This window comes from Spermophilus citellus, assembly GCF_964194105.1.
Source record: "Spermophilus citellus genome assembly, chromosome: 1".
NCBI lineage: Eukaryota > Metazoa > Chordata > Mammalia > Rodentia > Sciuridae > Spermophilus > Spermophilus citellus.
The window spans coordinates 233,951,569-233,969,439 of NC_138182.1; the positions used below are offsets into that span (position 1 = coordinate 233,951,569).

Genomic DNA, 17,871 nt, shown 5'->3' on the forward strand with positions numbered 1-17,871 from the left:
GATATTTCTTATCATGGCCACATATACCATTTCTTAGCTCCAGTCATCAGGGCTTACAACCTTATTTTCCTACCAAGAAATAAGTTACCCCTGGTCCTGCTTTTGACTCCTAAAATTTCCATCTTTCTTTCCAGAAAGCAGCATCTGTACAAATCCCACTGCTTCTGACGACTATGACTTCTTTGATAAACTACCCATGTGTGTGGGGAGGGACAGAAAGATGGAGGAAGCAAATGGGAAAATGAGTTTTCCTCTCTTCAGATTAATGTATATGAAGTATACATCTGACACTTCATCAGCACTCCCGGCTGGTGTCCCAGCAGGCGGACACTGGCTGAGCATGTATTCTGCCAGCTACCAGGCTACTTAGGATGAATTGGCAACATGCCATTTATCTGAAATGCCCAATGTGTCTGGAAGAGGGAACACAACTAGATTTAGCATTGCCAAGGAAAACTAGATACTTCAGGCTAGGAATTAATCTCCTCCTTGAGAAGGTAGTTAGCATTACCTTCAAGTTTGCCTATGGCATTTAAATCACTATAGGTCATACATTTACTAAAATTCATATGTACCAAACCACAAAGCCTTCATTTATATCTTACTAACATATCAATACCTATCAGGTGGAGGGTCTATACTTTTCTGAAATGTTGTTGCAGTAGAGCATGGAATTCTGTTATATCAAGAATAATGCTGTCACCCAGATATAAACCATTTTGATCCCTTACTTTTCTAATTCTTTCACACTTGGATAGTCATATAGTTCCAAATTATTCAATGAATTGACAAAATATTTAAGCCAATATGACTATAATCATGATTGCTGAAAAGCAGATTAATGAAACTTCCTTAAATATGGACAAAGATAATCTCTTCACAATTTGGTTTCCATATATATATATATATATATATATATAATTTTTTTGAGCAGCTGATGGGGAATTAAATGGGATTTGGCCTATCACATGGTCTCTAAGGTTAATGGTAGTTGTAAGATGCACAATGAAGAGTAAATCAGAGACGTTTTAGATGGATGGCCTCACCAAGCCCCCCATTAAGACACACCACCACTCTCACCTTGAAACTAAAGGAATCTGTCACTTTTCTAGGAATGATTATCTATTTCTTCAATATAATTTACTGAATACCTCCTATGTGCAAGACACTGTACTAAGAGCAGTGGTGAATAGAAAAACAATCAGGAGTTTAATCCCTGATACCAAAAAAAAAAAAAAAACCCACCTAAGTCAAACCTCAGTATATTATTGTAAGATTATCAAATATCTGGAGTGTGAATCTGGAGGTATAGCGATACCAGAGGTCAAACTGTACTACAAAGCAATAGTAACAAAAACAGCATGGTACTGGTACCAAAACAGGTGGGTAGACCAATGGTACAGAATAGAAGACACAGAGACTAATCCACAAAGTTACAACTATCTTATATTTGATAAAGGGGCTAAAAGCATGCAATGGAGGAAGGATAGCATTTTCAACAAATGGTGCTGGGAAAATTGGAAATCCATATGCAACAAAATGAAATTGAATCCCTTTCTCTCGCCATCCACAAAAATTAACTCAAAATGGATCAGGGAGCTAGGTATCAAATCAGAGACACTGCGTCTGATAGAAGAAAAAGTTGGCTACGATCTACAAATTGTGGGGTCAGGCTCCAAATTCCTCAATAGGACACCCATAGCCCAAGAGTTAACAACAAGAATAAACAAATGGGACTTAATTAAACTAAAAAGTTTTTTCTCAGCAAGAGAAACAATAAAAGAGGTAAATAGAGAGCCTACATCCTGGGAACAAATCTTTACCCCCCACACCTCCGATAGAGCCCTAATATCCAGAATGTACAAAGAACTCAAAAAATTAAACAATAAGATAACAAATAACCCAATTAACAAATGGGCCAAGGACCTCAACAGACACTTCTCAGAGGAGGACATACAATCAATCAACAAGTACATGAAAAAATGCTCACCATCTCTAGCAATCAGAGAAATGCAAATCAAAACCACCCTAAGATACCATCTCACTCCAGTAAGATTGGCAGCCATTATGAAGTCAAACAACAACAAGTGTTGGCGGGGATGTGGGGAAAAGGGTACACTTGTACACTGCTGGTGGGACTGCAAAATGGTGAGGCCAATTTGGAAAGCAGTATGGAGATTCCTGGGAAAGCTGGGAATGGAACCACCATTTGACCCAGCTATCGCACTTCTCGGACTATTCCCTGAGGACCTTAAAAGAGCGCACTATAGGGATACGGCTGCATCAATGATTATAGCGGCACAATTCACAATAGCTAGACTGTGGAACCAACCTAGATGCCCTTCAATTGATGAATGGATAAAAAAAATGTGGCATCTATACACAATGGAGTATTATGCAGCACTAAGAAATGACAAAATCATAGAATTTGCGGGGAAATGGATGGCATTAGAGCAGATTATGCTAAGCGAAGCTAGCCAAGCCCTAAAAAACAAATGCCAAATGTCTGCTTTGATATAAAGAGAACAACTAAGAACAGAACAGGAAGAAAGAGCATGAGGAAAAGACTACAGTAAACAAAGACGAATGGGGGGAGAGAAACGGAGAGAGAAGGGAAAGCATATGGAAATGGTAGGAGACCTTCAAGGATACATAAAATTATAAGAGGTTATGAGGGGCAAGGGGGAGGGAAAAAAAAAGGGAGAGAATTGAACAACAGCAGGGGAGGTAGAGAGGGAAGATGGGAGGGGAGGGGAGGGGAGGGGGGATAGTAGGGGATAGGAAAGGTAGCAGAATACAACAGTCACTAATATGCCATTATGTAAAAATGCGAATATGTAACAGATGTGATTCTGCAATCTGTATTTGGGGTGAAAATGGGAGTTCAAAGCACAATTTGAGTCTAATGTATGAAAGATGATATATCATGAACTATGTAATGCGATAAATAATCAATTAAAAAAAAAATAAAATAAAATGCATCTTTAAAAAAAAATATCCAGTATAATTTAATATCAATAAATAAAATATATATCATTTATAATAATACATATTATTACACATTTTATTATAAAATACATATTCTTTATAATAATAAAAATCAGTAAAAGATGTTTAAAAATCTATTTCCATGCCATACAACTCTACCACCAATGTAAAAACTAACTTACTTGTACATTTTTCTAAGCTGAGAAGAAGGTTCAGGTGGAGAAGATGCCCACTAAACACAACAACAAAAAAATCTAATAAGCATATGTTTAAAAATGAAGGTCTATACTTGGAGAAGAAAAGGAAAGTGCAAGTTCATGTTGCTAACAAATATTCATTCCATGTGCCAACTGGTAAATATGAAGAGTCCTGGTATGGGAAAAGCGAACCCCTCCCCCCGTCCCCATGCTGAGATTGGAATATAAGTTAAGCAAGTACTTTACTGCTGAGCTACACTCCTAGCCCACACCATTTTAAATCATCCTAGAAAAGAATGATCCTAGCAAGAATCACTAACAGATGGTAAATGTAGGGGAAATATTTTATGAGAAGCATGTTTGCATGCCTTGAAAGTCTCTCCCCACAGATTGCTTATAGATTATGAGGGAGAAAAGACATAACTCCAGTAGAAAAATTGGGCAACACCTTGACTGAATGATCAAAATTAACTTCATAGTGAGGGGCAGATGGACATTATGCCCTGAGGACACATCACCAATGCCTGATTCTGGTCTGAAATGCTAAAAGCTGAATCTCGCCATGGAAAACAACAGAGAAATGTAATATAAGGAATGTTCATTAAAAAAAAAAATCTACAAAAGTGTCTGTGTCAGAAAAGACAAAGGGGCTGGGATTGTAGCTCAGTGGTAGAGCACTTTCTTAGCATGTGTGAGGCACTGGATTCAATCCTCAGCTCCACATAAAAATAAATAAATAAAAGAGGTTAAAAAAAAAAGAAAAAGAAAGAAAGAAAAGAAAAAAGAAATGCTTTCAACAACTTAAAAAAAGAAAGGCAAGACAAAGTATATGGAAAACATCCCAGATTAAAGAACACTAAAGAGGTAGGCAATTAAATACAACACATAACCTCAAGTTGGATCCTACACTAGAGGAGGAAAAATGTTATAATGGACATGATTGAGTACATTGATTAAATTGAAATAAAGATGACAGAGTAGATAATAGGATTGTGTTGGTCACAAATTTACTCAAGTTGATAACTGAGATAACAAACAGCTGTAATATATATAACCAAAAATAAATTTCAAAAGTATATGAATGTACATATACATATGTATACACACATACATACGGATATGTATTTATATACACAGAGAAAACACTTAACAGAGCAAATCAAGATGTTATTTAATTGAACCTAGATTTAGAATAAACTGGAGCTCTGTGTTTTTATCTTATCCTTATAATTTTTCTCTAAGTTTGAAATTAAAAATTTTTCAAGAAATAAAAAGCCTACAAACATTTCCATTTCTTTGGGAGTACAGGTGGTAAACGGTGGCAAGTGGAAATACCCCACATGCGGAGGGGTGGCGGTAAAAATCAGCACACTGAAAGCAAGGTATTTCGCATTGCCACATCTGTATATAGTGCTACATGAGTGTAAGTTTGTACCAAATTAAACTCAACAAACCTAAGTACACCAGGCAGGAGATGGGTTGGACCACCTGGACCCACCAATGGGAACACTCACCAGGCTGGCAGTGAGCGAGGGAGCCGACTGGCCCAGGGCCTGGCTGCGCATGCGCACGAGGTTGGATGTCTCTGCTGAGGCTGGCCACGCCTGGCCAGCCACTGCATTTGGAAGGAGGTATCGTCCTGTTGGGGTTAAAAAAAAAAAAAAAAAAGATAAGTCACAGGCAGACCACAATAGTTCTATGACAGAGTTGGGTGTCTTCCTAGCCGTCTTCTCTATTACTTCTGCCATACTGGGTTAGATTATGTTGTTAACAATCAGAGAAAAACTGTTTCAAGTCAAGAGATCGCGGGTGTGTTCTGACCCTGACTTTCCACAGAGACCCAAGCAAATCTCTTGATCTCCTGCACAAGTAGCTTCATCAGGGTAGGATGAAGTGGTTTTTCCTATCTGCATATTCCATTGGAATGTGTTGAGAATATACATTAATACAAAAAAGCGTTCCCTGCATCATGAAAATAAATGCATGCGTTTATAAATGTTATTTGAAAAACTCTAATGCAGAAAGAGTAGTGATCTAGGAAATCAACTGAAAAAGAGTCTACACAGTGCAGATCATGACCGACAAAAGAAAGGGGTGGAATTCTTTCAAGGTGAAGTGGGGCTGATGCCCCTTTTCTCAGCTTCTCTCTCTGTGAAGCGCTGGTGACCATCCAACCATGTCTGCAGCATACATAATGGTACCCATTTGCATAAATCAGGACATCAATGTCAGTCTAGGTTCACTGAGCAATTTCCATCAACCTTGAACTCTAATATACACAGTGTATGCTTTTAAAAGTCAAATAGGTGAACCAATTCACATTGTTACTTCCTTGGTACAGGAATTAGACAAGCATTGATATATATAAGAAATGAGGTTTTTGACTTCAGAAAAGTTAGGGTGGCCACGATCATTCACATAGTAATGAAGCTCAGTATAAACAGTCCCTGTCTGATTTTTATCTGCTTTGCTCCAATACTAGCACATGACTTGGCCACCACTTATTGAATGATGACAGGGTGAGTGAGCATTTTCTTCCCAGAAAACATGGGGACAATGAAAAAATGGACTCTCGTTGGAGGGCCAGATTTGTGAGGACTCCAGCTTTACTTCAGTAGCATCTGTTCCTTCTTTTTCCCTTATGTATGCACCCAACAAGCACATCCCACTGGTCAATAACTATTATAATCTATTAACTATCAACAATATCAAAACACAGGAACTTGGAGCATCTCCCATCCGTTGCCCAGTTAAGTGATCTAATGATTTATTTAACCCACGTGCTTTCAGAAATTTATATTTTAAATACAAAAGGAAAATGACATCTTATTTTGCCAAAATTGATCTTTCATTCTCTTATTACACAGTAAAATCACAGGCTCTAGATAAATCTGCTTTTGAGATTTTTCCCTATAGCTGAACAACATTTTTTTTTCACCTCTAAAATGGAGATGATAGAATCAACTACATAGAATTGTTTAAAGGATTGTGTGAGTAAAGCACTGGTACATGTTAGCTATTTAGCTATAACAGTAGTCAAGATGGAAAGCATCTATTCTGATTAGGCTATGTTTGTTTTCATTCAAAAGTAGAAAATGTTGCAAACAGAGAGAAGAGATATGATAAATGGTGGTATAAAGGTATATTAAGAATTGTATGCAAAAAATAAGAGAGCTCATGTATAATGGCATAATTTGGTGTGAACATACTTATATAGAGAGTTACAAAAAATTTGTGCTGTGAATGGATAATTATGAATGTAATGCACTCCACTATTGTCATGTATATAAGAAAGAAATAAAAAGAAAGAAGAAAAAAAGCAAATAAAATAAAATACTTTAAAAAAAGTAGAAAATGTATAAATATACAAAAAAAAAGTCACCTAGAATCACACCAATAAAAATGACTCTGGACATGTCCATGATTTTCCTTCAGACTTTCTTTCTACAACCTACATTTTCTTACAAAAATAGTATCACATTGATTTTTATCACCTGCTCCCCGCCATCCACGCATAAGAGATTATGACCTTTTCCAAGCAAATAAACACAGCAACTGTCAATTAATTGGAACATGAACACTGTCATTGAAAACTCAAATATAATTAATTACCCTCTGTGATTCTGATCACGGTCTCAAAGACATTCAGACATACTTTGTTGAAGGGAATTTAAAATATAAAATCCAGAATTTTAATTTTTCCCTAGCCTTATTTTGAAATGTGAACTAAAAGCTGGACTAAGAGGGTTTTGAGAAAATTTTCCTCTTTAGGATTCAAAGCAGGACACTTAGGGCAGCAAAACCAGACTGAATTTAGGAAAGCAGAATTAGTATGACTTGAACAAATGGTTTCTTTAATAATTCTATCTGAAAGACCTCACTTGTTAAAAATATATCAACCTATTCAGTAATCTGAATGCATAGATTTGGGGGAAGGGAGGTCCCTCCTGGGTCTCTTTCTATGTCTTTGATCTTATATTTCTTTTGTTTGTGTTTTGGAGAGAGACATGAAAGGGTACAGAAGCTACCTGATGTCAGCATTTAAATGACAGAGAATCCTCGCTGGCCTTACATTCATTCTGCCCCGTATACTTTCTTTTTAAGAAAACTAATGGTAGGTGCAAAAACATCTGGAAAATCTAGTATAATCAGAGAAAAATTTAAGGGCAAATATTTTATTTCACGGAAAAGGTATACAAATTAGTCTCTCTTTTTTTCTTTTAGTAGTACCTAAAGAAATTTAACAAATATTAAGCTTTGATGAAAGTGGCTAGTAGCTATATGCAGTTATATTTATTCCCTATTATTTACTGTGTATAATATTTTACAATATTACTTTTAATAGTTCTTATCAAAAAATGTGTTCTATACTCTTACATGTTAAACTACCCAGGAGCACTGGCAGTCCCTAAAGCCCAAGTGATGATGAGGACACTCTAAGGGTCCTAGTTGGCAAAGCAAGAAGTCAACGGAGAGGTCTGAGACAGGTAGTGGGAAAGAAGGAACCATGCAGAACCTCCTCATCAAGACCAGCTCCTGGATAATCCTCAGTGCAGAACAGTCATGTGTTAGGATCCTGAGTGACTGAGATCAGGCGTAGCCCAGCAGGATGTAAACCTCTGGACAGAATCCATAACCAGCACCCTGAGCACAATGAAGGGACTCAGGCCCAGACCCCTTCTCTCTTTATACTTTGAGTCACATTTTGAATACTTCCATTTTGTTAAATCTCACAGGTTGTTTCAAGGTAAGTCAGCACACTGGAACCAAACTGGTAAACCCGTAACAAGATTTGCATGCTATCTTGTCCTCCTCTGGAATTACTGTTGAATTTAACATTATCATGTATGTCTTACTTGTTGCTAGCTCATGTGTAAATCCAATCTTGGTAATTAACAAAAGGAATGCCTTCAATTCCTTTGTTAGCTTAACAGAGCCTAACCCAAAAGATGACACTTTGACATTTAAAAACAGTTCTAGCCTTAACCACAGGACAGAAAGGCCCTTGCCAGCAACAGTAAAAATTAATTGCTCTAGTTTTACATGACTTTAGAGTCAGACTGCTGATTTCCAATTCTGTACCACACAGCTAATTCCATTACTATGTCCCAAACTTCTCCAAGCTTCAGGTTCTTCAGCTGTAAAACTTGCACAAAACAACATGACTGTTGGAAAGTCTAAGATAGAAAATATATTCAAAAATTAATGCAATCAAAGAAACTTTAAAAATAAAAAGTGAAAAGAACTACCCAACATATATGGAATTAAAAGGAGAGGAAGAAATAAAGTCTTGTTAAGACAGTGCAAAAAATAAAAAATAAATTAGGAAGCATTTTACATATACAATGAAATGTTTATAGACCTATAGTGGATAAAATTTTAGATACTATTGTTTGTACATAGATTTTTATCCTAAGCAATCTTATGAATGTTACAAATTGGAGGGTCTGTTAATACATCACATGGGACATTTCATTCCTGCCTGGACCCCCATTAGTGTTAATAGGAAAAAGAGGACAACAGATGGATTTAAGGCAGTCATTAGAAGGCACTAACATACTGCCATAGTTGGTAGTGATTGCATCAAACTTTATATAAATTCACTTTCTGATGACTACCAAGAGCCTCTAGAAAGTGTGTTGCTGCTATATTCATGCATCATTTGCTGCCTACAATTTAAGAAAATTAGCATCTGTCAATGGCATTATTCAGCTGCACAGGGCGGAAATTAATGGATAATACCATTTCCAATTTGTCGTATGAGAGGTGAGCTTGCCTAGCAATCTGGTTGCTCTGTTTTAATACCGAATTGAGCTGCTTCTTCCAAATGGAACTTTGATCAGCTCTGTGCTCTTTAGAAACACGTTTCTAAAATCCTGCCATGCTCATTAACATATATTAAATATTTTCTACATAGTACTGTAACTAGAAATTTAGAGGTAATAAAGAGAATCTGTTTTAAAGCTAGAATCAGTCAACCAGACTAATGTAAGAAACTATAAGATTTCAAACACAGAGATATAGATTGTTAGAACTTTTTAAACTGATTATTGTGACTTCACAGAATGAGAGTGGGAAGTCTTGCAGCTTGCTTTGGTTATATAGTAAGAATAGATTATTCAGTCTAAACGCAGATTGTGCCTTGGTTCTATCTAGGCTATATATCACCTCTCCTTGAATGCGCTTTCCTTTATTTCCATCCTGAATTCCAAGAAAACTAGAAGCAGGAACTTCATAAATGCAAGCTTTCAGATGAGATACATGCTTTCAAAGCACCCCAAAGGTACACTGTCCCTAGGAAATAGGAAAACATCAAGTCAGCAATAACTTTCACAGAATGGCCATATAAAGAATTAAATATAGCCGCTGGAGATCTACTTTATCATTGGGGAATAATGGCACCTGACTAGATTTGAAAGCTTCCATTAAAAAAGCTCTGTGTCACCTGAAGTGCACAGATTGAGTAATCAGCCCGCCATCTTACATTTGGGGTTATTTCTTTTAGACTACAAGCAGGACATCAAAGAGAAAATAAAACCAAATAACTATATAAAAAAAAAGAATTGTTTTGATATGACTTTTTGTGATCGGTTATACATAAGAACTCTGAAATGCTTTGTTCACTCCTCTAAGATACCAACCAGGAAAAGAGGGAAACTAAGGTAGCAATGCATTGCTCCCAGGGGTTTGGGAAGGTAAGGGAGCCATATAAGGATATTAGAGAGAATGAGAGTAGCATTACAGAGGCTAAAGGGCTAGAAACAAAAAGAGCAATGGTAAGCTGCCACTGCATTGGTGCCATGAGCAGGCAAATGGGGCCACATGCTCTGTTGGAAGACCTTATTCTCTCAGCCTATATCTTTATAGATTTAGAGGTTTTGGCTACAAGCTCACTGCTTCTTCGGGATATACTGCTCAACTCTCATAGCAGCTCCCAGAAAGTTCACCCTCCATTACGTTGGAAAGAAAAAGTAAAAGCTGCCTTCAAAAAGATATTTGTATACCCATGTTCATAGTGGTACTATTCACAATAGACAAAAGGTACCAATAATCCAAATTTCCACTGGTGAATAAATGGGTCAACAAAACATAGTGTATACCTACATAGTACATACATATATACATACACACACACACACACACACACACACACACAAAATCCTTAGCGGTATAGCTAAAACCACTATGCCATATAGAGGAAATAATAATGGGATCCTTTTTTTGTGAAAAAGAGGTCTCTACATTAATCTACATAGACACCCACTATTGCAAATTACACTAATTAACTTAAGTCCTTCAAATCATTTGCAAGTCAGGGGATCTGAATTTTTAAAGAACCCTCCAAACTTTAGAAATAAAGAAAGGATAAAGACCACGATAAGTCACTGGCTGAATCTGGGCAGAACCCATGACTCAGCAGCCAGTGCCCTAAGGTGTACTCCATCATCGTCCAGAGACTCTTCTTCTATGCCCCATTGCTCACTCCTAAACATTTGTTCCCGGTCGTCATGACTCTAGTCCTCGCAGGCAATTATAGCCTCCTTTATTCATCTTCAGTGGTGCTAGTACAACACAGGGACATGGTTCCTTTCATCTTCCTGCTCACATGGGTGACTGCCTTCCAATTTCTTGTCCCACTGTGAAAGAATGCCTGTACCTAGACAACATCAGCAGTGCTGCTAAATCATTCTTCTTAATGGCATAAATAAATATAATTTGAGAAACCAACAGACCTGTGACCAGAGAGTGCTGAAGTTCACTGACTCCTATATTGAGCTGCTATTCTAGCCTTTAAAAAGAGTGCAATGTGTTTTCTCATGCAAGAAGTCCAAAGCAGGGTCTTGACTCTGAGTCCTTAAAGGCAGCACTGCACACTGATCAGTGATCTCCAGTTGACAAAGCAACTAGAAGCTGAGCAAGAAAGCGTGCATGTCTTGGGAGGTTGATATCAGAGCAGGGATTGCCAATGGGGCATCAAGGTCTCCATCAAATTACCTATTTTGCTATCAGAATCAAATCCAGAGGTACCCAGTTCACTTTTTAGAATATTATCACCACCATTCTACATTTAACATAGAATGAATGTCGAAGCAACATAACTAACTACAAGAGACCGACGACAAAGCTAGAGGCATGCTTTGAAAGGAAGCTTGGAGTAAGGGAAGCAGGCATCAGAAGTTAACAGCTTCTCTTGGGCAAGCCCAGACAGACTGGGTACATGACAGATGTTTTAAGGAGTCACTGAAGCTCCAGTCCATGCTGTGAGAGAGCTGGGAACTTTTGAAAAATAACAGAACACATATGTCTACAATACAGAAATCAGAGCCTTTAGACAAACCATGAGGCTATGGAGCAGAATCTCAAGCTGCCGCTGCCACTGTCAATTGTAGCTGTGGTTTTAAATCAAAAATAACTTCTGGTGTGGGCAATATGGCAAGGTGATTCAAGGCTGCAGGGGTTTCCATACCCTCGATCCCAAATAGCCACCCTGATACCCTTGCCATTTTATGACAAAAGGACAAAAATGCCAACCCAGTGTGTTTCTCAATGGAAACAATTCAAAGTCATAGAGAGATATTTGGCCTTTCTTTTTTCCTTACTTTCCCTTAATTTTTCTTAATGTGGTATTTCTTCTCTTTTGCCATGATGGACTCTCAAATTCTAGTTAGGACAGATATTAGGATCAAATCAGTTAATACATGTTGATAGAGCTTGGTCAGCTGAAATGCTTCCTTTTACTTTTTTCTTTTATTAAGTGTATGTATTTTTTTCCGTATTTTTAATTAGTGCATTGTAAATGTACATACTGGTGACATTCATTTACATATTCATATATGCACATGATATAACAATATAATTTGGCCAATATCATTCTCAGGATCTCCCCTTTCCCTCCCCACCTTCCTTGCTCTGTGTCCCTTTCCTCTACTCTATTGATATCCCTTTCATTTTCCTTAGATTCCCCTCCCCTCAGCAGCCGTAAGACTTGTGTTATGACACTCCCTTTTCAGTGTACCAACACTCAGAAAATTCTCCCATTCTGCTTCTGCAATGATACCCAGCCCTGATCACCCATTTCCCATTGCAACTAGACCTTAAGGCAGTCTCCCGTCATGTGGTGGTTTTCTGGATTAAAAAAAATTTTATTGAAAAAATAATGATTTGACCCAAAACTCCAGTTACACAAACCAAAGGCAAATGTGACGATGTAAAATTGATTTTTAAAGAAGTATTAAATACAGCCTACTCTAATGAGAACATGGTAACAAGAATCTGACACCAAACAGTGTTGCTTGGAATAAATGTCTGCCTGAGCAAGGGTACCCGAGGAGCTGGGTGGTGGCGGTGTCTAAGCGATGCCGGGCAGGGGTCAGAGTTAACATCTGCAATCTGGCCTCCCTCCAATCGTGTATTGAAATATAATTCAGTAGAATGAATTGCTAGACATGTCTAAACCCCCTGGGAAATGACAGATATTGATGAATGCTGCTGGCAAGATATATGGAAGGAAAAGGCAAATAAATAGAACCATTTTTTCTCAGAGTCATTTTGTGGCTATGTGGAGCAGCTGTTAAAGTACTTGTCAGTCCCCCTTCTCTCTTCCTCCTCCTCCTTCTCCCTCTTCATACCTGCTTCCTTCACCCCCGTCTGAAACCTCTCCCAAAGACCAGGACCTTGACCAGTTCAAAATAATCATCAAATGAGGAAGAGTTGGTGCTTCCCCTCCCCTGGCACATTTTGGTTTCTCAACCCAGTTAGTGCCATCCTTGCCAAAATTTCACTCCATCTAAATGTGTTAGATGCCCCCTCCAGATCCTGGAAATAGCCTCAATTTCTAAACTCATGAAATCAAACTGTTGATTTTGAGTCTAACACCATTTGACCCCAGTCACAAAGTTCATATTTCAAATTAAAACCTTAACCATACTGTAGCTTGTGACCATGGCTTCTTAACCTCCTAAGCCTCAGTTTCTCATAATCATTCTGTCAAATGGAAATGATGGCAATCCCAGGAAGCAATCATGAGAACTAATTTTTAGAATGTCAGTAAGGAGCCGGTTGTACCCTAAGGCAAACAGAAGAGTGCAATCAATAAACAATGACTTCTTATCTCCTCCACTTTCCATTGCTAAATATCTCTTCCTAGCAAGAGTCTTCTACTTGGTGTCATCTCCAGACTGGATCAAATTCTGTCCAGCACCAGACATTTTGGGAATAACTGGTTCTCATTCCATTCACCAGATAGACTCAGGCGCACAGAGTGGGAAAGCAGCTAGGCAACCTGATTCACCATTCATTAGCTAGAACCATGGATAACTTGCATTCCTTCTCTGAGATTCCCTTTCCTTACCACCTCTAGATGATAGTAGCTACCACATGTATAAAGTGACAAGCACACTACTGAACACAGTTTGCACTCAGGGGATGTTCTAGCTCCCTCTCAGGATGCTTTATGCATTTTACCATTGGCACTGAAGCCACAAGCAGGGGTGCTACTGGCCTTACCTCCCACCATCATAATACCTGCTTCTCCATGTAGGTGCATATGTACAAGCGCCACATGTTTCTGGACACAATATGCTCCATTACATTGTAAACTCTGTATGTACTATAATGGGATCTCATCTGTCCCTATAGCCCCTCATCATACCTAGTACAATACCCCATACCTGGAACCGAATCACATACTTAATACTCCTTTCTATCTCTCATATACAGTTCTCCCAGGGACTATATTTTTCCATACTTTTCCACACTGCCTAGAAGAGTACTCAATTTTTGTCCATTTGTTTCATAATAATAACAATGAAAAAGACTCATAGGCCTCAAACTTGATATGGAGGAGATCATATCACTTCTCTTGGTTTTGATTTTTCTCTTCTAAAACCCATTTCCAACTCAAGAGTCTGCCACCTCCATAAAATGATGCATATTTTCAATGTAAGCTGATTAACTTATTATAATAGAGAACAATTTGTACTTAGTCTCTTATTTTTTTGGAGACATTATGAAACTTGCTCAATAATACTTCTTTGCACCCACAGATGCTTTAATTGATGCATCTAAATGTCACTAGCTGTCCTGTGATGCTAAACATTTTTGACAACTGCCCTACATCTAAACAGTTATAAAGGAAGCCAAGGAGGAGTTGAGGACCAGAAGCTTTACAAGAGAAACAAAAAGAACAAAAGTACCCTTAGAGGGGATTAAAAAAAAACTCCACATTGCCATCTAAGCAGAAATATCCAGCCTAGCCCAAATTTCCTAACAGGTTCTCTATTTTTATAAGGAATTTTCTATATACAGCTTAGTTCACAAAATCATATTTCCATGTGTAGTTCTTTGGAATAGCTTCCAGTACCATGCTGGATGTATTCCAAAAAGATTTCAAATTCTTTCTCCTCAAAGACAATGTCTATGTTTGCTCCCTAAAGAATATAATATTTTAGTTTTAAGAAATGCTTGTTAGCCAGGCATGGTGGCACTTGCCTGTAATCCCAGTGGTTGGAGAGGCTGAGGCAGGAGGATATCAAGTTCAAAGCTAATCTCAGCAACTTAGTGAAGCCCTAGCAACATAGTGAGACCCTGTCTCAAAATAAAAAATAATAGATGTTGGGGTGTTGCTCAGTGGTTAAGTACCCCTGGTTTTAATCCCTGGTACCAAAAAAAAAAATGCTTGTTAATAGTCTGCTGTCATATATAAATAAAAAATAAATAAAAAGAAGAAGCTAGAACTCTAGAATAGGACCATTAAAACACTCATTCAAAACAGCACTTCTCAGAAGGTTGAGACATGAGGATTGTGAGTTCAAAGCCAGCCTTAACAAAAGCCAGGCACTAAGCAACTCAGTGAGTTATTCTCTAATAAAATACAAAATAGGGCTGGAGATGAGACTCAGTGTTTGAATGCCCCCGAGTTCAATTCCTGGTTAAAAAAAAAATCAAACAAACAAAAAACCCACTTAATAGATCTCCAACTCCTCCAAATGGCAAGCAATTCAAGATCCCTGTGTGTCTGGAGTGAGAGGTCTCAGCAACTGTATAACCTGCCCTTCCACTTCATTTATTAGGAAGGTTAGTTCATGCCCACACTATTTGGCAAGAGGATCTGGGCAATATTGTTATCCCAGCAATGATTCCCCCATCCTGAATTAAATCCTAACAAATATCTAAGTGCTTTACCAAACATAACAATGCTCTTGTCTTTAAGGAGAGATGAATCAAAGCCAAGGTTATTGTCATGATTGTCTCCGTACTACCTGAAAATGAATGGCAGGTATAGAGTTGGAATTCAGTCTTTTCATTTCTGGTCTATTACTTAGCCACTTACTACTTCTGAAAGCTCAGGTGACATTAAGTAGCTATGAACTCCAAGGTCATTGCCTCATATTTTACAGTCACGAGTTTTGCCAGGATCCTCAACATTCCTTTTTAGAGAATTCAGATATGCTTATGGGCAAAATCAGTGGGCTGAGGCAGGGGGAGACAGCCACGTGGTCATCCCAATCACCCTGCAAATGGTTATCTCTCAAGTTCTGAAGCCTGATCATTTTCTTTTAGCCATTCCTTTAAATGCATTTAATCTCCATTATTTGAATCCACAGAGAGCAAGGTGACTATCTTGAAGGCATTGTAATGGAGCATAGGCACACAGACCTTCACACGTCATAGAGATTAGATCTGCTTGGGGTCATCCACAAAGATGGCCCAGGCTTCAACATAACTAAGTAGCTAGAGAGGAAAAATAAAACATGAAAAGAATGTTGCATGATAATGCCTGTAACCTCTGGCCATTCATGTCATGCAGGGACCTATGAGGCAACATGTCTAATAATGCCTGGATACAGAACCATTCCAGTATTTACTAATGGGATAGCCCAATTTAATGAATACAAATACAAATACCTTGACAAAATTTGAATTCAAATGCATTTAAATATGTATGCTCTAAATGCTGCATTGGACATACCATATACTAAAGATTATTTCTTTATCTGAATTTATTTGAAATTTAATTGAGCATCCCATGTTATCTGCACTCTATTTACTGAGCTCTTAGAATTTGTAATGTGTAGACCTTTGCTTTGAGGATACAAAGAGAAAATTCTTAAAGTATCAGGAGAGAGAGTAAAGGAGAAGAGTTTGTAAAAAAAAAAAAATAACATTAGGTTTTTAGAATGCAATTTGGATATAAATGGGCTTCAAAAACCATGTTCTTTAGGGGCATGGTTATATGCTTGTAACCCCAGCAATTTGGGAGGATAAGGTAGGAGAATCCCAGATTCAAGGCCAGTCTGGGCAACTTAGCAGAGATTCTGTCTCAAAAATAAAAAAATAAGCTGAGTTCAGTGGCACATACCTGTAATCCCAGCAGCTTGGGAGGCTGAGGCAAGAGGATTGAGAGTTCAAAGCCAGCCTCAGTAACGGCAAGGCCCTAAACAACTAAGTGAGACCCTGTTTCTAAATAAAATACAAAATAGGGCTGGGGATGTGGCTCAGTGGTCAATGTCCCTAAGTTCAATCCCCAGTACCCCCAAAAAATAAATAAATAAAAATGGGCCGGACGTGTAACTTAGTGGTAGAGTGCTTGCCTAGCCTGCCACAAAGCCCTGATGATTTCAGTACCCAATACAAAACACATACATGCACACACCATGTTCTTTATTTTTCTGTTCTACTCCCTAAAGGGGTGGGAGAGCAACACTCATCACCCTGTGCTTACGATATATTGTTTTCCCTTTCCTTTTTGTTATTGGTATATACTACTGCATCTACGAGCTATCGAGACAGAGCAAAGCAAAACAAAACCTGTGCACTGAGATTACTGAGCCGCCAAAGCAAAGTCAGAAACAGTGGGTTATGCTGTTCTTACTATTTAACAAAAAGAAGAATTGAAGTTTATTGGATCAATCTAAACCATTTTTCATTATTTATGAGACCAGAAAGATTTGTTTCAGAGACTAATAAAAAGTTAGTGATACACACAATTTTTACTGCCCTTCAGAGTAACTTAGGACAAAAAAAAAAAATTCAAGTACTTCCTACGTTATAGGATGCTAAATAAAAGCCAAGGGTGCAATGCAGTGTGTGCACACACACATGTACACATATAGACTTCCACGTGTGTTACTTGACAATGTACACACCTCTTCTTTATAGGAATGGGAAGCTGGGGGCTTAACTGCCTTATGCTAAAAGGCTTATGCTAAAGCCTTCCTATAGCAGAATTTGGAGCAGTATTAATAAGTTACAGTGGCCATGGTTTGTTTTAGTTTGCATTAGGTTACTTAGTTTTTTACTAACAAAGTACCTGGGACTGTGTAAATTATAAGGAACAGAAATTTATTTCTCACAGTTTTGGGGACTGGCAAGTCCAAGCCAAAGGGCTGGCACTTGGTCTGATGAGAACCTATCTCTGTGTCCTCACAGGGCAGGAGACAGAAGGGCAGGGAAGCTCACACTTTCTAAATGCTCTTTTAAAAGGGTCTTAACTGCCAGGCGCAGGAGGATCATGAGTTCAAAGCCAGTCTCAGCCAAGTGAGGTGCTAAGCAACTCAGTGAGACCCTGTCTCTTAATAAAATACAGCTGGGGATGTGGCCAGTGGTCCAGTGCCCCTGAGTTCATCTTAACTAGCATTGTGATGCACACCTGTAATCTTGGCTACTCAGGAGGCTGAGGTAGGAG

At 38.2% G+C, this 17,871-nt stretch overlaps 1 protein-coding gene across 8 annotated transcripts in view; it reads right to left on the minus strand.

The window, feature by feature from the left end:
- Positions 1 to 17,871, minus strand: part of MAST4 (microtubule associated serine/threonine kinase family member 4) — a gene marked incomplete at its 5' end in the record, with an annotated part of 570,488 nt that overhangs the window by 375,118 nt on the left and 177,499 nt on the right. For all 8 annotated transcript variants that reach the window (XM_081294782.1, XM_081294780.1, XM_081294779.1 and 5 more), the window contains one exon: positions 4,700 to 4,824. In XM_081294782.1, coding sequence (XP_081150908.1) covers positions 4,700 to 4,824 — 125 coding nt within the window. The remainder of the gene's footprint in view (positions 1 to 4,699; positions 4,825 to 17,871) is intronic.